The sequence below is a fragment of the Dermacentor albipictus genome, chromosome 10 (assembly GCF_038994185.2).
Source record: "Dermacentor albipictus isolate Rhodes 1998 colony chromosome 10, USDA_Dalb.pri_finalv2, whole genome shotgun sequence".
Classification (NCBI taxonomy): domain Eukaryota; kingdom Metazoa; phylum Arthropoda; class Arachnida; order Ixodida; family Ixodidae; genus Dermacentor; species Dermacentor albipictus.
In genome coordinates this window covers 24394408-24419472 of record NC_091830.1, presented here as the reverse complement: position 1 = coordinate 24419472, position 25065 = coordinate 24394408, and the positions used below count along the sequence as shown (strand labels likewise).

Here is a 25065-nt window from a genome sequence, read left to right as displayed (position 1 = left end):
TACGAAAAGACAATGTTTACTATATGCAAAATGCGGCCACGAACAGCATTTCAGCAAATTAATTAGATTATTGTGGCGATCCTCCGCCGCCTCTGCTGCCGCCGGCGTTTCCCTCAGAGAGCAGGACGCGAATGGCGCGCGACATCCATGTCTCGACAGCGCGTGCCCCCGGGTCCGGGTTCTTGAGCATCTCCGGGTTCACGTAGGACGCACGGCCGGCTTTGGCTCGCATGGTCTTCGTGGCAGCTGTGGAGGCCGCCAGGGCATCCAGCGTCTCGTGCAGCACCGCCGGCAGGTTCTCAGGTCGGTAGCTAGCCGCGTTGCGGCTCAGCACAGTTAGCGCTGCATCCAGGGGCTCCAGCTGCGAAGGAAAAACGGTAGCGACACCACGATTCACCCTATCAAAAGTAGACGTCACATTCAAAGGATGCATAATTTGTCATGCATCTGGGATGAAGCTGTCTTGCACTATTGCAGAAGCAGCAAGTGTTTTGAGTGTAGCAAAGTTAGCCATCGACCCCTAATGCAACGAATGTATGTTTGCAGCAACTAATTAGATGACTCGCTGATACCAGACAATAAGTATTGTCTGTGGTAATATGAAGGTTCAATTCAACAGTGACCACTTCTATTGCGACCCAAATGTGGCTGTGCAAGTGACGTGCAAATAGAGAATGCTTACGCCTGACACGGTGCCTTCCATCTTCACCGAGAAGCCCCCGGCCAGTGTTGGGAAAGCGCCGGCGAGCCAAAGTATTCAGATAAAGCGAAGCTTTATTTGCCTATACTCAAATACATATGGCATGTCGTAATGTGTAAGCTGTGTTGATCCCGGAGATAGTGTAATTCAAACTAGGCCAATCCTGCTGTCTATATTCGAAGGCGTACGTGATTTTGTGAGCCAATCCACAGAGCAGTGTGCGATGTGCTTCCTCTCATGAGTTTTAATGTTACCTGTAACGAGCCATTGCTGGCAGTTCAGTCAAAGATGTGGGTAAGTCCATCCTTATGCTATCGCACAACAGTCACTTGTGCGTAGCAAATGAACCCATGGCCTCCGAGATCATGTGCGTTGATGCCAATCCATGCTATCTCGGAGACCGTGGTGCGCCTACCTTTGTTCTACGGGTTTGGCGTCGGTGTTTTGCTGAGTATGTAGCACCGGGATGTTTTACATAGCTAGGGCACCATGACTGAACACAAATAAGAGGTGTGAAGTTAGCATGGAGGAGTTCTGAAAGTGTAATGCTGCTACATGTTCATACATAGGAGAGCATTCTTACGGTGCTTCCCTATAAGGGACATTCACCAACGTCTCAGTTGATTGATACAGTGACAATTGCTCATTTCGTTCAAAGAATAAATACGTTAGAGCTCACTCATTGTATTTTTCAGCACAAGCACTCTCATCACACTCGTTGCATTAATGTATCAGCATATGACAGGAGCCCATCTCGCATTAACATAAGCATACACAACTAAAAAAGCTTTGTGTTCACTGAATTCCGCAGTGCACTGAATCCCTAAAATGTTTCTCTTAAGCCAAACTGCAGTTTCAAGGAAAGCAGCGTTGCTTTATTGCACTATTTCGTAATTTTGTAATGTTGAACAGAGCTCTGGCAAGTGCCAATGAAAGCACGGTGACGATCACGGCACTTGAATGTAAGCAAACCAAGACTTTTGGGAAGCTACATACCATGGCAATGTCAGAAGACTATGGCTAGTAATGCCTAAGTATGGTTGTACATGCTGCAGAGTGACCTCTTTAAAAGTACGATTCAAGGACATCTGTAGATATTCGTGGGAATCTCTAATGAGATTATTTAATAAGATATTTAATAAGGTGTATAAATGGAGAAACATAACACGAAAAATACTGGGTATGGTTGACTATTCATCCGTTTCATTCCTGCTTCTTTTGCCTTATGGAAACTGGCAAATGCCAAGGATGGATCCAAGGTAGCCTCCTGGAGGGTGCCCTCATCAAAGGATGCAGGGAACGGGAAGGGGGGGTCTTGCCGCACGCCTTATACTTTCATCCGGCATGTCATGTGGGGGGAGGTTTATACCCTCCCCTTCACCTCCGAACACGCCAGTGGCGTAGGCACATGTACTTTTGCGAGCACGTGCTCTATTTGGCAAGACAACAGTAGCCATGGTCAGCAAAGTCAGTTCGTCATACACACCATGGTCCGGTCTCCGACATGCGCCATGCCGTACTTGGATACCAGCTTTATGCCCAGCTCAAGTGCGGTCACCCAGGCACTGAAGCCGGTTCCGAGTTGGAAACCTCGCGAGGCACCTAGCAGCAGCAAGCTGTAGAGGGCGCCCGAACTACCGCCCATGCTGCAGCTCACTGCGGTGGACAGCTGGCGGAACACCAAGCTCGGATGCTCTAGTGGAGGCTTTGAGCTGAGATATGCCAGCACGCCTGTGCCATGGAAACGAGGACATGAGACACTGTGAATGACTTCTATTACCCAAATGATATTGCGCAAGAAAAACGACACGTACACCCGTGAGCAAAAGTATACGGACCACAGGGTCGCCGAAAAAACAGAATTCCTTCGTAATTAATACGCATAAACGGAAACTGACGAGTGCACTGGAAAATTCGTAATGCCAAGTTTGGGCTGGAGGCTTTCATTTCAAGATGCATTCACAGACAGAGAAGATAATTATTTTTATCGCGCAGTCCCTGGTCCGTATACTTTTGCTCACGAGTGTACGTGAGAGGACACACAAAGCGCAAAACGATAGCCGCAATAAGGGAAACAGTGGCACAGGGATCACAAAGAACATTTAGAAAAGGGCCCGTTGAACTAGAAATGAACTTAATGAGAGCAACATTCTGGGCAAGTTGGTAATCCATTACTCAAATTATTAGTGTGTCGTCTTCTCACGTCCGTGTCGTTTTTTGTTGCACAATATCATTTAAGTAAGGGATTACCAACTTGCCCGGAATGCTTCTCTCATTGAATGACTTCTATTTTGCAAGCTTTTTCTCATTTCATTCATACTATAGTTGAACCTCGCTAAAATGAAGTGGCATCTTAAGCGCAGGAAGACTATAGAGTGTGTGGTTTCTATATCGAAAATGTATTTCTATAGACAAAAAATATGGTGACAGCTGCACAAGTCAACCCTCGGTGAGTTTACACGAAAAAGAATTATATCTTTTGAAACTGCATAATGCTTAATTTGCAATCTTTTGGACAAATAATTTTTGCCATGCACATATGTGCTTTATACTATGGCTGCTGTTTCTTGTACCTGCCGATCTGATATTGCCACGTGTCTGCGATATCATGTTCAATACCATTTTCTTTGTTCCTGTATATATGTGCATTCTTTGGCCAAGAGAATTCAACTGGTAGCCGGCACTTGTGTTTGTACATCTTTCACCTAACCACAGCACTTATATTCCCCCACTTTGGTGCTTTGCACAGCATTTACGCCATGAACTTACACCAACTCACCAAAACTGCTCTCCTAATTCACATCGTATGTAAAGATGTCTTCGTGATATTCGACATTCATTGTAAGCAGATATTCGGTGCATGCCGAAATCGGTGATAAGTTTCACATACACATTGTTATATCTGATTACTTGTCATACCCATTATAGCTATATTAACGTTCAGATGTATGTCCCAGTTCTGCGTGAACATGCAATTGTGTTTGAGCCTGATCGGAATCGATCGCAGTTAGAAGCGGCCACGTGACACCGATTGTAGAGAGTTTTAGCATACTGGAGGAGGGATTAGCAGAGAAGTAGCGTGAGCACACGATCTGGGAGCAGTGTAGAGGTCGCTCGATAAAACACGTTGGGGACCCTTCTTCAATCACGACGTCTCCATTTGTGGAGACAAATTATTTTTGTAAATGCTGACCAGCTGCGGGCCAAGAAAAAATAGAAAACACAGAGACTGCACCGCTGGTCCATTGAGCCCTCTGCTTATGTCCACTTCAGTGTTACTCCAGCTCACTTCAGACTGCAGAGTGTGGATAAACACGACTGCTTTGCTAAATGTGCTATATGATGTTCAACAGGATGTTCGAGGTTCCGTCAGCAATGGTGAATCAGTTGTTTTTCCTTCGTCTTTGTGCCCGCAGCCAATAATTAACTTGTACATGTGGTCTAAGCCAGTGATTTCAATTTGTTTCCCGTGCTAAAGAATTTGGCATTACTGACTCTGCATCAAGCAGAAATTTAATTACTGTTTAATTACGAGGCCTCATTAGAAAATGCAGAGATGATCTTCCTACCATGTTTGCGTTCTCTCAAGAAAGTCTACAGCTCCTCAGAATAATTTTTTTTTTACTTTGACAAGTTCTATGTGTTCCTGCCAACTCGCGAATTTTTGTTAAGGTTCATGAATTTTGCTTGTTATTTGATTTTCCGAATGATTTCTGAAAGCGGAGGTGCAGCGCAAGATACGGATGGTACATACAAATAGGGAATTGTGATGTAGTGCCACTGATTGTATGCCCTTTGGGAGTATATGCACAGACACTGTTGGTGATGGTCCCCGCGCCAGCTTCTTTTGGCAACGCAAGACACCATATATCAGAAACGTACTTGCTTCATACTAGCTTATTCATTCAGGTTCTTGAAGCAGGCAAAGTCGGCGGCAGCAGTCATCGTGTTCTAGAAACGGAGTGTCTTGTCACCACTTGCTGTTTCAAGTTTGCTCCTGCTTGTGTGTGGTACTTAAAGGTAAGTTATGTTAATAATGTCTGTATCTATTCTACAAAAAAAGGGGTGTGCTCAGGACAAACTTCTTAAACAAATGCCTGCTTCTCCCCGCACCCTGCTTAATCACAGCATATTTGCACATACAAGTTGGCAGTAATGCATTTGTTGATGTTACATTGTAATTCGCGATTGAAAGGGTGAAAAACAGAAGGTCTGGTTGTGACAACTTGTGATGCTGTCATCAACCATAACACGCTACCCATGGCCTCTGGAGATCGCCGTGGCGCAGTGCTGCTGCAATCTTGGAGGCCACACACTGCCCCACATGTAAACAGGCTACCATAAATTGGAAAAGCATACATCCACGACATGCTGTTTTGCATGCAAGCGGAAAGCACAGCTTGGGTGTGTTGCTGCCTACCGCGCGCTCCAGCGGCCAGCGTGGCGCCACAGTCCCCGTCGCCACTCTCAGAGTCCAGCTTGTCCAGCTCTTCCTCCCGGGATAGCAGGGCATCGCAGGCTGATTGCAGGCATGCCCGCAATACTTCACGCTCGGCTGGAATTGACATACAGAGTGTTTCGGCAAATACTTCTTGACTGAAGTACAGCTACCGAGCTTCAATAACGCTCCTTAGATGTAGAGTCACTTGAGAGGCAAAACGCGCCTCCGCTCTGAAGCGTTAACGCTGAGAACTCACGGCTGCCAATTAAAATTTAACGAATAAATCACCGAGCATCATTAAAACATGCCAACCATGATTAAGGGTTTAGTTATTTCAACAAGCGCAACTTCTCACCAGTGTTAAGCACATAGACCTGGTCTTGGGCCATGATTTGCGTGTCGTCGTGGTGGTGCTTGGGTGCCAGCGGCTCTAGCTCGGTCGGTGTGGAACGAGGTACTGACGTGCAGTACGGTTTTGTCCAGGCTGGGGCATTAGTGGGCGCATCTGTGCATGCACGTGAAGCAGAGCACGATTCTCCATTTTAATTGCGTGTGCAGCAAGGCACTCCACCATGTGCTACCATATGACAGTGCATTGTGGTAGAGAACTGAAGGGGGTGGGGGGAGCGATGAGCGGGTGGGTGAAAATATCAGAGCGATACAGTTGCCCCCTTTAGGGTAGGGCCGCCCCAGCAGTTGTGCATCTAAATGGCAAGGTTATCAATTGGAACTAACTGGCAGTATGCGCTGACATTATATTAGAGAGGTGGCACAAGCTGATAATAGTTGTTGATCCTTTGCATCCCATGAGAATGTTACGAAAGCACACGCTTCCCATCTTATGTTCCCTCTAAATGCACGAAACAGTTGGATGTCTCTTAAAGCATGTGAGTGTCCCGTATTTTGCCCTCGAAATTACAATATGGCATGTAAGAAAGATCACTTTTATCCACCCGAGTGTATAACACAAAGGTACAAAGGAAACCTCATAACAGAGTTCACCAGAAAGAAATCTTTGCAGTGCTTAAGAAATTTCTCCTTGTTCAGAGATTTCAAACGGGAATAACACCTTCCTGGGATGTTCATGTCGCTTCGTGCTAATCATAAGTGGATGGCTATTTTGCCCTTGCATAAAACTTCGTCCACCTCGCACGTTTCACCAGAGCTGATTTTCCATAAATAGCACATACCTACGTAGCATGTAAAGGCCTGTGATGTTCCACATATATATACTTATGGAGGCAGCTGGTGCTGCTCGTTAACAAAAAAGTTAAGGATGCGCTGTCAGTCCTTTCAAAAGCACGTGTGAAAATGTAAGTGAAATATATGGACATGTTTTTCTCTGAGAGTTACAAAATACACACACCGAGGTAGCGGAGCACCTCCTCGTCAACCTTCAACAGGCAGACCGATATGCCAGCGCTTTCCAGTGATGTCATGTAGAGACCCGTGTAAACGCGCACCACGTGGACACCAAGGTGCTCTGTACCGTGGGATGGAGAGAGAGAGAGAGCAAAAAAGATATAGCCAAAATTTGCTTCAAGCAAAACTAAAGCGTTCAATACCTAATTTTCATTTTTTGCAAGGGAGAAAATAGATTATGAGGCAAAATAATTAAAGGGACACTGAAGGCAAATATTAAGTCAAGCGGATAGAGGAGCGCTCCAGAGTCTCTAAGGTGTCAGCATTACCGCGAATAGAGCCTTAGTAATGGAGAAATTGAGTTAAATGCCGGACACGATTGGGAGACTCCACTGGGACATTCAAATACTTGCCTGATGACGAAAGCACTTCTCGGTTAAATTAGCAATGAGAGGTTAAACCTCTCATTGCAAAAGAACATTATTGTATTGTATTATAAAACAAAATAAAATGTACTTGTCCAGTTCTATCTCATTTTATGAAAAAAGAACTAATTGAAATTACCCGTGACAATGGTGCGGGCGGTCAAAAGGTTTTATTTTCGCTTGACTCCGCACCGTCGACACTTTCGCGTTTCAGTAGTTTTGTTGCCGCATAGTGCTGCACTGATCTTGCTGGCTCGCGAAACTCGCACAAACTGCAAGTAGCAGAGAATTCAACTTTCATGTGATGTCGCGGGCTGCCCGAACGTTCTATGCCACTTTACCAAAAAGCAGCTGCAGCGGCGAAGGGCTCGGTGCTGCCATCTGTCGGGCGCCCTTTTAGTTACCGACATCAGCAAAGGGTGGTGATGGCGTATGTAACGTCACCACTTCCCCAGTGGGTGGCTGGAGATATAAAATTTGAAAAAGGTATTCGGACCCTTCAGATGCAATTTTATCCTAAACCAAGTCTTTTCTTGGCACAAAACAAGCATTGCAAAGTTTCTGGAATGGTCGTTAAGAAGTCCACATACACTTAGTGTTTGCTTTTAGTGTGCCTTTAAGGCTAAACTCCCATTTCAAAATTCTGTGCCAGAACAACAGTATCTAACACGCCAACGTGATGCCATGAATTTCAGACAAAGGTGGGCCCCAGCCAGGGCCAGGCACGCCTCATACGAAATGTTTGGCTGCTCGTTCGCCGTTTCACCCTATGCGTTTAGTGTATATTTTTTCTAGTTTAGTTAACTATCCTTTATGGGGAAGGCATTGTAAACTGACCAACATATGCGATGACCTCCTTGGCGAGGATGTTCATCTCCATCGTAGTGAGGCCACCAAGGTTGTTCAGCATCAGTGCCACAGTCTCGCCTGCATCACGAAAAGGAGAGTCGATGCAGCGACAACGCAGAAGGGAATGACGAGACAGTCAATTAGCCAATAATTTTTCTTTCAGTATTTGGGATTTATTATCTGTTAGATACTGCGAGTTTTAGTTTGTGTCCGTACTTAATTCTGTGGAATATATCGAAACAACGGAGGCAGATGAGAGCAGCTAGATGTTTCCCGCTCTATAGTCGAAAGAACCACTATATAGGTCCATGTATTTGTTGCTTCCAACATACACACTTCTGTGACATCAGCTACTTGCACATAACTTGTAACTGGAATGATAGATCTATGCTCTCAAGATAAATTACCCTAGTATCGACTATCTCGTAAATGGTAATAAATGTAGACAGGTGCGGCCACTGTTAGTGGGAACTTGGAGCCCATAGCATCGCTTCGTGTGGTGCCCCATCACCGGCGTCTCATGAAGTCTTGCGGTGCAGGCGCAATCAAAGCGATTGGCGAAAAGCCAGGGGAGTCATCTACTATGGCGAATCGTCTGTCAAGACTTCACGAGGCGCCAGTGCTGGCACGGGTTCTCGTATTCCCGCTAGCAGTGGCCGCATGCTTGCTAGTAAGGATCTACAAACATGAAACATTTAATACGTGCCAATACAAATATGATGAAGCAACTTCTGCGGACGTAGCACTGCAGCATAGAACAAAATAGTCAGCTGCTAGTAACAAGTGAAGGTAACTTGCTCTTTGTTAGAACACAGCATAGGTGCTCTTGTGATTTGATGACTTAGTGAACCATGAACTGTTCATTAAATAGATTTTTTTGAATCACATGTGACAGCATTCCACATTTTCAGGTGCATTTATGAAACAGGTGGACGTTACTGGCACAACATATCTGAATGTCCTGGTATACCTAATTAAAAGATTTCCTAATTAGCTAATCAACTATTCACTTTAGGGCACATGCTGTAATCGCGAAACTGAAGCCAAGCACAGTACAGTGAAGTCATTATAGTTTTAGAAATCGTAGGTTCGACACCACTTTCAAGATGTCCTTCTTTAAAGTGTGCTACAAAATAAAAATTTGGAGGACGCTTAAGCTTTGCCGTTAAAGGGCCCCTGAAACGGTTTGGACAAATTTTGAAGACGCATAGGGTACAGCTAAAGTTGATCATTCGCACCACAATTTACGTGAAGTGTCTCATATTAAGAGAGCTACGGATGATTGCAAGTTACCCTCCTGCATAGCCATGCATTTTCTCCTCAACTCGTTCGCCGTGTGATCGGGGCTAGCTCCGTCTTCATTGGCTCTGCATCATGATGGCACGTCGTGTCATCTGCTTCCGGTTCTCTAGGAGTGAGCGCGCGAAACCTCTCTAACCTCCCTGGCAGAAACACGTCTTGCGTGGGCCGCGACGTGGCGGAGGCGAGCGCCAGCTGGAGGTATTGCAAGGAACCGGGCGGTTTTCATAAAAAAATGGCTGTGGCTTAGCTAAGGTTAAGCCCAGGATGCGAAGCATACTAGCCTTTATTTTAACGCGACAGCGTTAAGGAGCTCGTGTCGCAGAAAAGCCGGTGTCGTCGGCGTCGGCTCAGGCGTGCGCCGCTTGCTCAGGCGCACATTTCGTTGTCGCACCGAACGCTGCGTTGCTCGAAGCTCACCGCGTCCGATGCGGGGCGCGTAGTCGCTGCGCCGTAGCAAAGCCACCTAGAAACAGTCTCTGTAGCACGCCGCAACCTTCGCTTCTCATTCCAACGAGCAGCTCTGTCTCCAGGAGGCATCTCACCTCGTGAGTGTCTAGCAGAGACAAGCGCAGCTGCTTATATATCGCCGCGACGCCGAGAGCGACGGCGCGAGTTGGAGCCCCGTTTCTCCTCTGTCGGGACGTCACGGTGTCACGTGGTATTGAAGGCGACACCGCCGCGCCTGAGGAGCTGGGTTGAGCTCTCGTAATATGCTTCGCATAAAAGCACTGAATACGAAGACGAAGGAACACATACGACAGGACTGGCGCTCCGTGGCACCCGAGACACCCGCGCGCCGGCACGCGCAAATAGCGGACGCCGCGGCCGGTCTGTGAATTGTAGAAACGCTGGAAAAAAGGTTTCTTTGAGTTTTCGTGTAAGAGAATTATGTTTTCTCGTATATAGTCAACTTACAGTCCGGGGGGTCTCATGTCTGTAGGTTGTGTGTATGTCGTAGTTTACGATTTTTCCACGTATTTTAGCTTGAGAAATTCAATTAGTTCAGTAAATTTATTGCGCTACATGGATAGTCTGGGTATTGGTGGTTCGAAAATCTTTTTGCCGAAACGACGGCCAACGCCGGACGCCGAATTGTCTGCGACACGTGCTCCTTAACGCCGTTGCGTTAATACATGGGCATTCCACCTAACAGTGTCCCAGAAACGTGCGTCATGCAATGCGGGATGATCTAAATAAGCTGTCGTGCAAAACATTTTTAAAGCAGATGTTGGAGGCGAGTATCTCAAAACTGGTGCCATAGCTTTAGAATATGTTCTAAGCAGACATGACTTCACTACTACTAGGCTTCATATTGGTAGTTGGAACATGCGTACCCTGAAGTGAATAAAAATGTTAATTAGTGAACTCCATTAATTAGGCACCTCAGCATTGAAGTTTGTCGTGCCGAGTGCCATCCGCCTCTTCGTGTAGTATACCTCAACAGGCTGAATTGCAAAACACGCTGCAGGCTGTTAAAGAAAATCAGGCAGAGCTCTAGCTAGATTCAAAGTTACTGGAGCTAGCTAGATTATAGCTAGCTTCAGTAACTGTTATCAGCTAGCAACTGTTATAGCTAGCTAGATTCAAAGTTGCCGAAGTTTATGCTCTGTCTTGCCAACTCACCGAAATGCAGCCATAGGTGCGGATCTTGTCAGTCAACAAGGAAAGGAAAAAGGCTCGTGCTCTGTCCCCTTACATGGTCTCGCGCACGGTAAGACTAACGGGGGACAGTGGACAAGTCCACTGGTTCGCGCGCCTAATTGGCTAAAGCGATCCACAGCTTTGAGTGCATTTCACGGGAATTGGTAAGGCTATATCTCCTGTAGAAAAGACTTATACCTCTCTTGATGTGCAACGAATTCTTGGAGTTCTCGTCGCGCAGGTGGTCGATCATGAGCTTGGCAGTTTCTGCAGCGGAAAATATCTGCGAGTGCAGAGAGAGTTATTTAGGACATTTTATTGTTACCGTTTCCGCTACTGTTAAATGGCGACCACTACGGAACGTAACCCAGGCGCGTTTGCGGCATCGTCCCACCCACCATGTCGGCGCCGCGCATTAACCTCGAGGTCGAAATGCGCGTGCATGTTTCTACGGTCATTTAAATACACGTTCATTGAAAAACGTAAAACCAAAGGACTCTGGTAATATGACCTCCTGTCGACGCCGAGAAACGCTATGCATCGAAAATACGTCAAATATGTGGCCGTAGTAATTGTCGTTATAACCCGCTCCGTCCAAATCCACCTGTGCATGCGCACCGTGATAGTTACCTGGTTTGCTTCATAATCGTGGTTTTAGTTCGTAAGAACCCCATAAGTTCATAAAATTTTGAATGAACTGATAGTTACCATATAGCCAGAAATCAATTTGCTGAAACGGTAAGGGCAACGTACGGCAACGCGTCCCAAAAGGCTTCACTATATACGTCATTTAAGCAGATCACTACCATCCCTGTTGGGTGGCAAGGGCGCGTGACTTTACAGGAGGTGTGAATATATATACTGATATGCAAATAAATATTCCAGAAGTACGAGTGGACACACAATTTGCAAACGCATGCTCCTTGTAGTCCTCGTTTTTAAACAAGTGGTCACGTAGTGCTTTTTATCTTGGCAAGGACAAGAATGAAATTGTAATCTATTCCATTTCACATAGGTTTACCATGTACGCCCCGCAGCTGCATGATCAAGTGGTACCCGAATGTAAGAGCGACGGGGGCGAGGGGGGGGGGGGGCTCTAAAGTTTTCTAGCTCGTATAGCTACAAGTACGGGTGGTATTACGCAACTGTTCAAGCACCGTGAAGAGCTTTCGCATTTTCTTGTAGCACTCTAGCTGGTTGTGTGAGATAGCACGAATTGCCCTGCCGCGACATAGTGCTGTGTCGTGTCCACAAGGCACGAAACAATTTGCGTCAGAAAGGCACGTATGACTTCACATCAACGTCAAATGTTAAGAAGTTCCACGGCCCACTGTTCAACGGGGAAACTAAATGGAAGAAATTCGCAACCACAATATTTAGACAATTGCATGTACAGAGCTAATTCGTTCACTTTTCTATAGCAAAAAAAAATGACCGCCCTTCCACTATTAGAGACGTTTAGCGTGTCCGGTATTCGGGCAAGCGCAGGCGGTTTTCCGGTTTAGCGGGGGCGCCAACCTGAGCGGCCAGATTGGTGGCGCCAGCTGGTGGCGCAAAGCTCAACCACAAAAACACAGAGCTAATTACTATATTCTGCTTAGCTGCTGGCGTAAATTTTCGACAGCGGCGTAATCGTGTTCGCAATTACGCCGCTGCCAAAAATTTGCACGGGTGGCGAAGCAGGATATGGTGAGTTAGCTATGCGTTTGTCTGGTTAAGCTCTACAACACCAGGCGGCTTCACCGCTCAGGTTTACGCCCCGACCACCCGGTAATCCGCCCAAGCCGCTCCCGTTTACCGGAATAGCGTACAAGCTAAAAGTCTCTATTGTGAAGAGGGGCGCAAGCGAAGCTCAGGGTCCGCGGTTCCTCGTTGTCGTAACGCCTTGGCTTCGCGCTCCCTCACGGCGAGGCCGGCACGTCGACGACGAGCTCTTGCTCGAGCGAGTTCCCGGCGGCGTTCATCAAAAGCCGCCTCTTCTTCGGCCGAACGCGCGGCCCGCTCCCGCCGTCGTTCCTTCGACGCAGCCTGCTCTTCGGCAGAGCGAACCAAACGCGGTTTCCACATCTGCCCGGAGTGGCGGGAAAGGGCGATCGCGAGGCGAGAGAGAGAAGTGGTTCTTGTGGGGAAGGAGGAAAGGCTAGCGCTATTTTCTGCAACCCATGCGGGAGCACGGCTCAGCGCCAGCAGGGTGGAGGGGATGGGGTTAAAAGAGAGAGAGGGTAGGAGGGAGAAAGGTAGAGGGTCGTAGAAATGGAAGCGAAGTAGTGGCCGATCAGGAAGCCCGAGGTGGTGGGATGGCCGTTAGGCCATCCGTCTTCGTAGAAATGTCCTATAGTCTCGCCGAGAACCCCTACGAGTCGAGGTACTCGACGAGGCGATCAAACACGCGGAGGAGGCGTCCCCTCCTCCTCTGGAAGGAAGGGGACGCCTGAGATTGGCTTACGCGCCTTGCACTGCGTCTACTTCATGCATATAAAACCTCTACTTAAAGGACGTGCGTATGAAGTACCGACAGTGGTTGAATCGGTTAGCGTGCTGATCTCGTAACACCGGAGGTCGATGGTTCGAATCCGCAGCCCGACAATGAATTTTTACTTTCGCGCGGCTTGGGTGTTTTTTTTTTTCGTGCGGCAATACCAACGCCGGTACGAGTGAGGCAATACAAGCTTCGCTTGAAAAACCATACGTCTAAACTACGAAGTAGAGGCAGATAATAGGACAAAAAGTAACAATAAAGCAGAATCTACAGCAGGTGGGCGTTGCTCTCGACTAACGAATTGCGTATATAACGAATTCAAGGAAAAGATTATCAGCAATTTAGTAAAATGAAACGCTATGTACAACGCCGATGGGTCAGCCAATTATCTTTGGCTCTGTTTACCTGTATGTAACATGCATAAAAGGCTAATAGTCCTCGCTAATGCATGTGACAATCAATGTATCGACGTCAGACAGTATAGCTGGACGAACATATGTCTAGCGTCATCAAGTATTGGAGTCGTACTTTCTCTCATGCCCACTTTTGACGAATGGTCGTGAGAAATTTTTTTTGTGTCAAGGAAGAAAAATGCATGCTATAAAAAAAATAGACGTAACGTGATGAAATTCAGGAAAATGGACTTACGGGAACTCGCAGGGCCCCGGCCTCCCCGTGGACACCTGAAACAGCGAGGTTAAAGAAAAACAGCATTTATAAAAGAAAATATATATGCATACATATCTCGAATTTCACCGCGTTTCCTTTCTGACTATCGAGATATCTCACAGGGACTGTGGTAAAACCTAGACCTGGAAGTTTGATTTGCCGTGTTTGACTTTTCAAGGATAGTGGGACTTCGGCCTGGAATCATAATTAAGGCATGTATACGGGCCTGTGTCATCAATTCTGCCGCCTTCAGTTCCCCGGACCCGTGCAAGCCTTCAAAACGCGTCTCAGATTTAACGGTGCAACTATAGTAATGGATAACTCAACTTTCTGTGGCAGCGAAGGAAAAACTATGAAGGCAAAGCGCGCTTCTGAAAGAATTCCCACATTTTCAGTCGCGTTAGTTCAAGCTGGGGAAGAGAAAACGTAAACGCTTTATCTACGACAACAAAATCAGACAAACACCACTGATCGAGTGTCCAATTTGACGTATATATCTGTTTCTTTTCTTGCGTCGGGGCAATTGTGAAATTATAGCACGTGGAAACTAGTGTTCCTGTATATGCTCCCGCAGGGAGCAGAGTTGCGCATACCTTTTCCGGCGCCGCTCGCACCGCTATTGGCCGAGCGCGAAAAATGACGTCAAATGATCCGCGCCGCAGCGAAGCCAACTTTACGGGCGCATCGCTGACTCATGCGAACTCGTCGTTTCCGTCAGTGTCATCGCCATTGCAATCAGCGGACCGTCGATCGTGCGTTGAGAGGAGCAGCTGCTGGTTGGGTGCTAAGTTGGCATATGCATATTTAGCTCTCTAGCTGTGATAATTGTAATATATTCCTTCTCCATGTGAAGTTTTGAGAACAGTAAAATTGATTCTTGTCAATTTATTGTCTTGAAGTGCATAGGCTTATTTGTTTTGTTAACTAATTGCTGCCATAGAAGCTAAGCCGGAATTGTATGTGTGCTAGCTTGTGAGCATCATGTATCAGCCAGTGGAACAAAAACTTGTCGTTAAATTAAACATGCTGGAAATCTACGTTGTGCTTTGGTGAATGCTGTTTCCTGTGGGCGGGAGTGGAGTGAATGCACTGTTGAATGACGTAAAATTTCCTTGCCTCTGATGCGATAGGTCACAAAGCTTTGTAACCTGGCTTTTTGCCAAAGCCTGCTTCAGTGATTTCATTGACTTGATACAGTGTCTTCAACTACTGGCTTTTCTCTGAGTGGTAAGAGATCAAGAAAAATGTGTTGTCATATTACAGTCTGCACTGTGTGAATAATTACTCTGCAAGTTTGCCATCTTGATGTGATTAGTGCAATAAAAATAACCTGTTGTTACTCTTAGTAGCTTGTTGCCTTTCGAGTTTCTTTGAATTCTGCCCCCAAGGTTCCAAGAACCAGCACACTTGGCCTGCTGCCAGCAGCCGTTCATGCATTCCCTTGTATGAAATAAATTTGATCTAGAAGCTCTTGCATCTTGAATCTTTTTCCTACTTGCAGATTTGCTGCTACTATATAGCTCATTAGTGTGCAGTATGAATGAATCGTAAAAGTAAACTTTGCTTAAAATGTGCGCATGTGAACATCTGAAAGGTGCTTAAATCTATGTCTGCACCGCATGTATGGAAAACGTGCAGCTGTTGTGAACGATGGTCAGTGATAAATGGCGCTCTGTTAACGGTCACTGACATAATTATAGGCACGATAGCTCTCTTGGCGACGGTCATTAACCGGCTGGTTTCGGCAGCCAAAATGCGCTAAGTGTCCACCTTACGTGTGTGAAGTTTTAAACACTCTTTTAAACATTTCTTGCTTTCTGACCATGATAAGACAACTTCATATGCATGCTGGAAATCATTGCACCGCTTTTTGTGGCAACGTACTGCGCGTTTGCGAGCGAACTTTGGAGCTGTTCGAGCCGCGGGAGTACCTTATTTTGGGGAATCGAAGGTGGTCCTACCCCCTATTTGTACGTTCGTGTGTGTTTGTATATGCGTGTTTACATCGGTACATACAAAGTTTCGGTTGGTTGGAAGCCCACCCCCTCCGGCTGCACGAATGACTTGTTCGAGCGTAGCCTGTATTAAGAAGTGACCTTTGCTAAGCACCTGCGAACAATTGGCGCTTGTAGCTCGCGACCACTAGAGAAAAAAGCGGAACACCGCGCGGCATTTGGCTCCCGCGCGCGCGAGGAGTGGCTTCGCTGCAGAGCTGGATCACGGCGGCGGACCTATGCGCAACTCTGCTCCCTGCGGGAGCATATACAGGAACACTAGTGGAAACTACGCCGAATCCAGTATCTGTTCCAGCAAACCAAAAGCGCTAACAAACGCTGCCGGACTACCTGGCGCAGTGACATGCACGTGTGCAGAAGCTTCGCACCCGTAACTTTCCCTTCATTGCCACGGAAAGATGTCCATGAGTATAGCGGCAACGCGCCGCCATATTGGTTAGGGCAAGTTGCATCTGTGGGAAGGCGTGGTCACGGATTTTCGCCTACCGTCAATTATCAAAGAATGCGTACTTATATCTGAACTTGATTGACTTTTCTTTTACATATTGCATACACTATACGGCAAATGTGTACACCGGAAGCACAAAGGCGATTGTTATGCGCATATTTATCATGCATGGCAGAATTAACCAGCAGAGATCATTCGTGCACATCCGGGTTACCTGCCTTATAGTTACGGCTTCGGTATTCGAACACGTAACACAGATTGGAGTGGGGACTCGTTCAGACGAAGAAGAAATGCAAAAAAAAAAGAAAAGCACCCCCCTCAAACGAGTCAATACACAGCGCACTTTAAAGGTTACGAGGCGATGAAAAACTAATTAAGGGCCTCCAAATCATGGGTACTTCTCGTGGAAACGTGGGTTCTACAGGGCACAGCCGTGGCTCTCAAGAAAGGCGCCGAGACTGCAAACAGCCAAGGTTTACCCCTCCTAGGGCGAAGCATAGACCACTTGTGGTCGCTAGGAGTTACTAGAGCATATAGTAGAGTAACTAGAGTAATAACACAGTATATACTGGAGTAACTCTAGGAGTTGCGAGCTCGCGCCCCAGTTCTCGGACCGTCCCGGCGCCGCGGTGAGTAGCTTATACTGCAGCTGGCGGCTCCCCACTGCTGCATGCGCAGCTAAACATAGCTGCACTTGCAGCTTCATAGCGTTTGAGCGACCCTGAAGAGCCACCCCGAAATCAGTTTAGTGTGGCGAAGTATTAAAATAAATCTAGTTTTACTTGATTGGGAGGACAAAGGTTATATTACAAGCGCAGGAGCATACTATCAATTTTGTTTTCCTTCTTGAATTTCGCGAGCTAACAGCAGCGCCGGTACGTCAATGTGACGTCACGAATTGCGGAGTTTTTTTTTTTTACGCGTTTGGGCCGTTTCAGTGCGCAGCGAGTTCTCAACACTCTGTTCAGGCATTGGTTCGTTGAGATGCAATATTAACCATCTTCTTTTTATATATATAGACAGAATAACAATTAGTCCTGCGCCGCGGACCTCCAAATCTACGACGTCGCGAACATCTAGTGGTGGAACTGTAGTGAGCAGCGTCCTTACTCGTCTATCGTTTTCGGCCTTTTCATTGTTACAAAGCCTGTGGCGCGGCACGGTTGACATTTTTGGTCGTCTCACAAGTGTAATTTGCGAACACAGCTCAACTTCCCTTTTGAGAAGCTTCCCGTACGCGGATATGCAGTCCAATAATTGTGTATCTTCTATATTTCTATATCTGATTCGGCAGTGGTGGCTGCCGCAAGAGCAGTTCCTTTATCGTGTTACAGGCACACTGAACAAGTCGTTGCATGCGCCTGCTGTTCCACGCCGGAGCGGACGATTGCCGGTTTCCTTGGCCCTTGATAGTCGCCTATAGACAGGCAGGGCCATCGATCGCTGGACTACCAGTTGCCCACTACTGCGCACATTATAATTAGATTAGAGTAAAGGGAGTGGCTTGCGTACGAAAGAAATAGGGGCTACGGTACTACGCATGCGCAGACACCTGCGTCCGAGTCTGCGCGTGCGCAGAACCGTAGCCCCTAGTTCTTGCTTACGCAAGCCACTTGCGTCCCCTAATCTAAAGCTCTCTATGGACTGATACCGTGTCTTATTGACATGTCGCGTAAGACAACACTCCTGGACCTGACGTCACTGCTGTTCACGTGCTCGCTGCTGCACTCATACAAACCGGCGCGCTTAACCGAGGCGACATTCGGCAGTGGTGGCCGCGGCACGAGCCGTTCCTGATCGGCTTTTCGTCGTGATACAGGTTAGACATCTCTCTGCCGTTGCCTGAGGGCGTTGTCGAAACTTATGGGGTTTTACGTGCCAAAACCGCGATCTGATTATGAGGCACGCCGTAGTGGGGGACTCCGGAAATTTCGGGCCACCTGGGATTCTTTAACGTGCACCGAAATCTAAGTGCAAGGGCGTTTTTCATCGCGGCGACCGCGCTCAGTGGCGTTCACTATGTGCTCGGTAAATAGCATCTGTAAACGATTCTGTACTTCCAGTTTGCCCAAGATTATTATTTTTGAGAGTAAAGAACTTCCCTTGTTTCGAGAGTGTGTACTTAAAGAAATTTTCGAGGAGGGCTGCCGCGTGGTGTTTTTATTGAGCGCCTTAAGCCAAACCTATGAAAAGCGCGCCGAGCATTATGGGGGCGCTTCCGACAGCTGGCGACTTCGTAAGTCCTCGTCCCCAATAACCACTTCTTTTTGAATCGGCATGCCAGCAGAGACGGTGGCGTGGCCTTGCGAAGAAATTTCTCGGGTTTTCAGTTAGTTCCTGACTACACAGTTGTCACAGATAATTACGAAAACCTATGCCTTAGAAAAGGACGCTCAAATGTTTGGCGTTATTTATAGACCGCCATGTAGAAGCACCCTTTCGGGAACAACAATGGTTATGGTCTAACAATAGGTGGCGATTCGAACGTTGATGTCTCGAAAATCTCGGGCCTAGTGTTGACTTATTTTTTTTTATTTATAAATGCTGCGATCTTATACAAGATGTCAGCAGCGTGGTACACGGAATAAGTACAGAATAAACACAATACATTGGGGACCTGCGCTCAAATTTTTTCACACAAGCGCTAAAAAAAAAGGAACAAAAAAAGTCAAGCAACGTTGTTCAGCAATTCTCAAATCGTACAGTCAAATAGTGACATCAAAACACCCTCGGCAAGCGGAGAATGCTTTTCATAAAAGATATGTCTCGAAAAGTAATAATGAGCCCTGTGTTACATTTTTATCGGCCAGCTTACTCCAATCTACTATGGTTATAGGAAAAGATGAATACTTGAAGCAGTTGACACGTGTAGTAAATGGAGTTACAGCTAGCGAGTGTCTTTGCCTGGTAGCGTAGCCTGTCGTATAGATGAGAAGGTGAGACATGTATAGTGACTATTTATTAGCTGGAAAAGGAATTTTAAACGACATACACGATTTCTATCAGTTATAGAAGGCAAGCCGCTCCGAAATCAGAGGTCAGTAATTGAAGTACGCCCAAATGTATTATAGATGAATCGAACTACTTTTTTTACTACTTACACTGCCGTGTAATGGATTTTGCAATGCAAATTTTGCCCCCATCCCGTCATCCCCCAACGACATTTTTGCTTGACCTGTTCATCACAAACTTGGTTGCTGAAGATGTAGTTTCTCATGTTATAACTGCTGATCTAAGCAATCATATGCCTACTGTGTCAGTGCTTGAAGGACAGGCAGCGGTAAAAAAAACGAATACAAAGAAAAACAACATATCGCGATATATCAATACGTACGATCGAGGCCGTTATAGACAAACACTGATGTTTACGGATTAGAGTGAGGTAACGGCTCTTACAGGCGTGAACGCTACCTACGATAAGTTCTTGCACATGTTTAAACAATTTTATTACGCGTCGTTTCAAGCGAAAACCCACTACGTCTTTAAGAAAACTCGCATACCCTGTGTCACTCAAGAATTAGGAAAACTTATCAACGTGAAAAACAGGATGTTTGAGGCCTTCCTTAATTAAGACTCGCGACAACGAAATCTTGCGAGAATTCAAATCGTTTGGGAACAACTTGAACAAAGCCATTTCTAAACCAAAGGAAGGATATTTCAGACGAAATTTCGACAGTGATTTCCTTAGGAAAAGTGACCTTGTCTGAAAAAAAATAATAACCTGTTGAATAGAAAGCCACTGTCAGACACTGCCGACTGCACGGTAGTTGATAACGTTTCACTAAGCGGGAAACAACTTAAGAACAGTTTTAATGACTTCTTCGTACAGATAGGAAGCACTGCTGCTCCCTTGGTTACTTCCATCGATATTCCAAGATTACCACAGCTATTCATAAGGTTAGAACTCTTTTTGCGGGCCTTAAACACAGTCATGGTTGTGACGTAGACGGAATATTAATTAAGCCTGTTAGGTATGTTCTCGATTTGATCGCCGCTGCGATTACACGCATATCTAACCGATCTATTTCAAGTGGTGTTTTTCCAACTAACACGCGAGCAGCTAGAGTAAGAGTAATACACAAAGGAGGAGACAAGAACAGCTTTTCTAACTACCGCTGCTCTCAATTTTGCCAGTTTTCCTTTTTTTTTTGAAATGCCATGACAAGGTTCTTAATGCCCGCATCGACAATTTCAGTGAAAAAAATTTAACCTTCAAACTAACGGTTAGTTTGAAGTCAGAAAAAATCGCTCCTCAGAAGACGCACTCCTATTACAGAAATAGATTATATTAGAGAACATCGAAAGTAAGACGTTGACACTAGGAATGTATCTAGACTTCAGCAAAGCCTTCGATCATGTCACTCACGCCATATTACTGGAAAAAATCTAACTATACGGACTTCGGGGAGTTGAATCGCAACGTCTTCCCTCTTACCCAGACGAAAGACTTCGATATACCGAAATAGGTACATGAAAATCACGTTTGAGACGAATTCCTGCGGGAGCACCACAAGGGAGTATATCAGGGCCTTCTTTTCCTTCCATGTACGGGTGTTTCAGCTGACTTTAGCCAGAGTTGAAAAATATGGCGATGCACTCTAAGACGACGCGACCAAATGCACGTCGCTCACTTTTGTATGTATAATGTAGCGTTATTTTTGTATTTTGCTCAATTGGATAATTATAGTCAATGTTAATTAACCAACTTCTGATGCAGCGTAGTTAGGCAAAAAATTACAATGGGAAAGTTGTAGAACGCGCTGCAAAACGTCCGATTAGACAGTTTCTGTCTTTCTATCTATTAAGTATTAGTGTTTTTCAGCTTACTGTGGATGCCCGCGAAATACTACAAAAATACCACGTGACATACCCGTTTGCGCGCCGTGATTGCAGCGCTGCCAAACTGTCCGCGTACAAACGAACATATCATATAGCAGGGCGTGATGCCGCGTAAAAGGCGACTGGTAGGTGACGAAGGCGTTGACTATGCTATTTACGCCAGCGATGTGCTTCCCTCACGGCGCTTAATGATAGCGATAAGCAGACGCATGCAGCGGCAGCACACCCGGCTAAATGCTATGTTTGTATGCGCGCGGAACGCTTGGAAGCAGCGCAATCATGACGCGTAAGCGGGCATGCCATGTTTTTTTTTAACGCGACAGCGTTAAGAAGCTCGTGTCGCAGAAAAGCCGGTGTCGTCGGCATCCGCGACGTCGGCCGTGAGCGATAAATCCCAGAAGGCACTTCATAAATATTTTTTTTGTATTTTGCGGGTATCCGCAGTAAGCTAAAAAAAACTAATATTAATGGATAGAAAGACAGAAACCGTTTATTCGGACGTTTTGCAAAACGCTCTGCAACTTTCGAATTGGAATTTTTTTGCTAGCTTCGTTGCTTCAGGAGTTGGTTAATCAATCTTGACTAATTATCCGATTAAGCAAAATACAAAAAATAGCGTGACACACTACATACAAAAGTGAGCAACATGCATTTGGTCGCGTCGTCCTAGAGTGCATTCGTATATTTTGAAACGCTTGCTGAAAAGTTAGCTGAGTGTTAGCTGAAACACCCCGTATAAGTGATATAATGAAAATAAACATGAACTGTCAGTTTACCTTTTACGCCGATGATTGGAAAAGATTGTTCAAGCATTCAAACCAAAGCCGGTACGTTTTGTTGAAATCTTGGTGAGTGGTGCTGAGCGAACAGTCTGATATTGAACGAAACAAAAACTGAGTGTATTGCATATCGTGGGCCTGGAACACTGTGGTACCGGAGAACTTTACCCTAGGTCCATACACTGTCCGTATTGAAAAATGGGTTAAGATACCTGACATCATCTTCGCTGATCACATGTCATGGAATGACCGAGTAAAAACGGTAACGTCATAATTAGGTAAGTGTGTAGGATTAATGAACCGTCATCGACATACGCTAACACTTGAAATAACTATACGACGCCCTTTTTTAACTCTCATTTATGTTATTGCCTGCTGGTAAGGGGTAAAACTACAGATCTTAATATATCCAACCTGAGCATGTTACGGAAAAATGTGGTTCGGGTAATTTCAAATGCTTCCTTTCTATACTCGCGGACAACTTTCTGTGACTATGAAGGGAAAGCTACGGAGGCAAAGCGCGTACAAGTGAGAGCGCTTCTGAAAATAGTCCCGCGTTTTCATCCACATTAGCTCAAGCTGGGGAAGAGAAAACCAACACCTTATTAGCAACAGTTAAATAAGACAAAGCACACAATCGAACGTAAAAGTTTACTCATTTTGCGGCTTTTCCATTCTGCGTCTGGGCAAACGCGAAACCGCCCCACGTGGAAGCTGCGTCGATTCGCCGTCTGCTCCGAGCAACCAGAAGCACTGTCAAACGCTGCCGGACTACTTGGCGCCGTAACACATGTGCAGAAGCTCCGCCCCCGCAGCTTTCCCTTCATAGCCACAGAAAGTTGTCCGCGAGTATAGAACACACCGCTTCTCTTATCAAGAAGCATAGGACCGTTAAAATAGCAGAGTTGTATAATTACAAACTACTATATACTCTTACAAAAAGGCAGTCCTCGGCAAATCAGGTACTTTCCGGAACGCATTTCCCTATCGTTTCCGATATCAATCGCCTTGGCACGTTTTATTTTCACGCACGCAGTGCACCGCATGAGACATATCTTGCCAACGACACTGAACTACCATGACTCGCTTTCATTCCATGACATTTCATTCCTTAAAGGGACACTAAAGGGAAACAATAAATCAGTTTAGACTAATGGAGCATTGTTTGAGAACCCTGCAGGCAGTCATTTCAAATAAATAGTTTGATTATTAGATCGGAAAATGAAGGTCCAAGTATCAGTATTTGAATTTCGCGCCGCAACCCCAGCGCCGGTACGTCAGCGTGACGTCAGGGATTCCAAAGTATGTTTTCGCATTTGGGCCGCGTTGGCTGAATAAAGGTTCTCGAAACTTGCCATATTTAATATTTGGTTCCTTTAGAACACAATGTAGCCAATCTGTACCGCTATATATAATTGGTAGGCCCTTGAAGATACCATCAAAATCCATGACGTCACAGCCTCCAGGTGCGGGAACTCAAGTAGGTGTCGCCACCCGTATTTCGTTCTTGCGCTTTTTCTGGCTTACCAAACGTCTTAGCGTTGTAAGAGTGGTGTTTTTGGTGTTGTGGAACGGTAATTTACTGATGCAGAAGAAATCATTTTTCACTTTAGTGTCCCTTTAAAGAAGAATTAAGAGCATTATTTCTGTGAAAGTTTAATCATGCCTTATTTTATATTAGTATTTCATGACGCTTTGTATTTTATTTTTGTTAATTATTCTTATGTTATACGCATGTCTCTAAAGTTCATTTCTACATTCCACCGTTCACAATACATTTTCCCTAGAAATACATGTCTTAATCGTCATATTACTTGTGCACATGCACTAGCAGTTCGCGTATACTGTAGTACAAATCTGCGAGTGTAAAAATTGTTGGAGATTACATTTTGTTTGATTATTCGTTAACTAAGTTTTCTGTTATCATGAAAATAAATTTCCTTGATTGATTGACTGATTGATTGATTGATATCTTCGTGTACTCTCGCTACAAATTTCACGGTATGGATACAAATTCCGCATAGATTAGCACATAATTTCCATAAAGAATGTATTATAAGCACGTGTACTGCATACGGAAGGGTTGGTGCTTTAGTGCCCTTTTGAAACTAGCCAGTTAGCAAAAAAAAAAAAACGAAATTCCGAACATGGCCTCGGGCCTCCAAGATTGTAGCGCCTCCCGATCTCGGAGGCTGTGGCAAGGCATAATTGAAAACTTGCAATCTCGCACGCTGCGTACCCATGCCTAGCTCCATCTTGTCCGCTGGCAAGTTGAACAGCAGCTCGTCCTTGCCGGGAAGGCTGCAAGGCGTGAGCGCCACGGTTATGGTACCTGCATATAAAAGAAAAAAATTAAGAATTTTGTTTTGCTATTATATGATGCTTAGATGTTGGCGCCTTTTAATTGGCGTCAGCTACTCCTTTTGACATACAGATGCGCTAACACTAAAGTAGATAGACATGAAAAAAAAAACACTTAGATGCACTAAATCTTAAACTCAACTCTGTAACACAACAATACAAAGTGCAGTCACATAACTACGCTAAAGTCGGGGCATATAAAAAACGTGTTGTAGGTTCCACACGAAGGCACATGAATCGAAGCATTAAATGGGCCCAATTCGGGCCAGATTAAACACGCAGAGTAAGATTATTACAGATAAATACTCTACGCAATAGTTTGCGAGAATATCGCCCCCTTCTAGAAATTTTTGGAAGGGCTGAAGTAACGCCAGTCTCTGCAATGAATGTGTTGGCCATGGACCTAAGATCTTCCTGAGGCTGAAGGACCTGCGGTCCAATGCCATTCTCCGGGAAATTTAACTGGCAGGTGTACATATTGTTTATATAATAAACCGCGGCTGACACAATTATTATAGAAAAGGCAGGTGGCAAGATACCACGTGTGCCACTCGCCCAAAAGCGAGGACGGTCTAAGCATTCAGTCAGCTGCAGTGATAATCATACTCAGTCCGATTCCTGGTTGGGGTGCCTTGAGTAGTTTCGGTGTGTGCTCCTTTTACAGCCGTTTCAAAATTAAGCCGCTTTAGATGTCTCTTGATTGTTCTGACGGCTGCACAATTGTATGAAAGTTTGCATAGTTGTGTCCATTCAGT

General features: G+C 45.6%; 1 protein-coding gene across 2 annotated transcripts in view; it reads right to left on the bottom strand.

The window, feature by feature from the left end:
* The window catches only part of LOC135905011 (triokinase/FMN cyclase-like), a 45771-nt gene continuing 20706 nt past the window's right edge, over window positions 1-25065 (bottom strand). For both annotated transcript variants that reach the window (XM_070526627.1, XM_070526628.1), the window contains 9 exons: window positions 24189-24281; window positions 13848-13882; window positions 10919-11003; window positions 7766-7855; window positions 6508-6624; window positions 5497-5646; window positions 5121-5255; window positions 2187-2431; window positions 1-361 (listed from right to left, as the gene is read on the bottom strand). In XM_070526627.1, coding sequence (XP_070382728.1) covers window positions 68-361; window positions 2187-2431; window positions 5121-5255; window positions 5497-5646; window positions 6508-6624; window positions 7766-7855; window positions 10919-11003; window positions 13848-13882; window positions 24189-24281 — 1244 coding nt within the window. In that variant the 3' untranslated portion in view covers window positions 1-67. The remainder of the gene's footprint in view (window positions 362-2186; window positions 2432-5120; window positions 5256-5496; window positions 5647-6507; window positions 6625-7765; window positions 7856-10918; window positions 11004-13847; window positions 13883-24188; window positions 24282-25065) is intronic.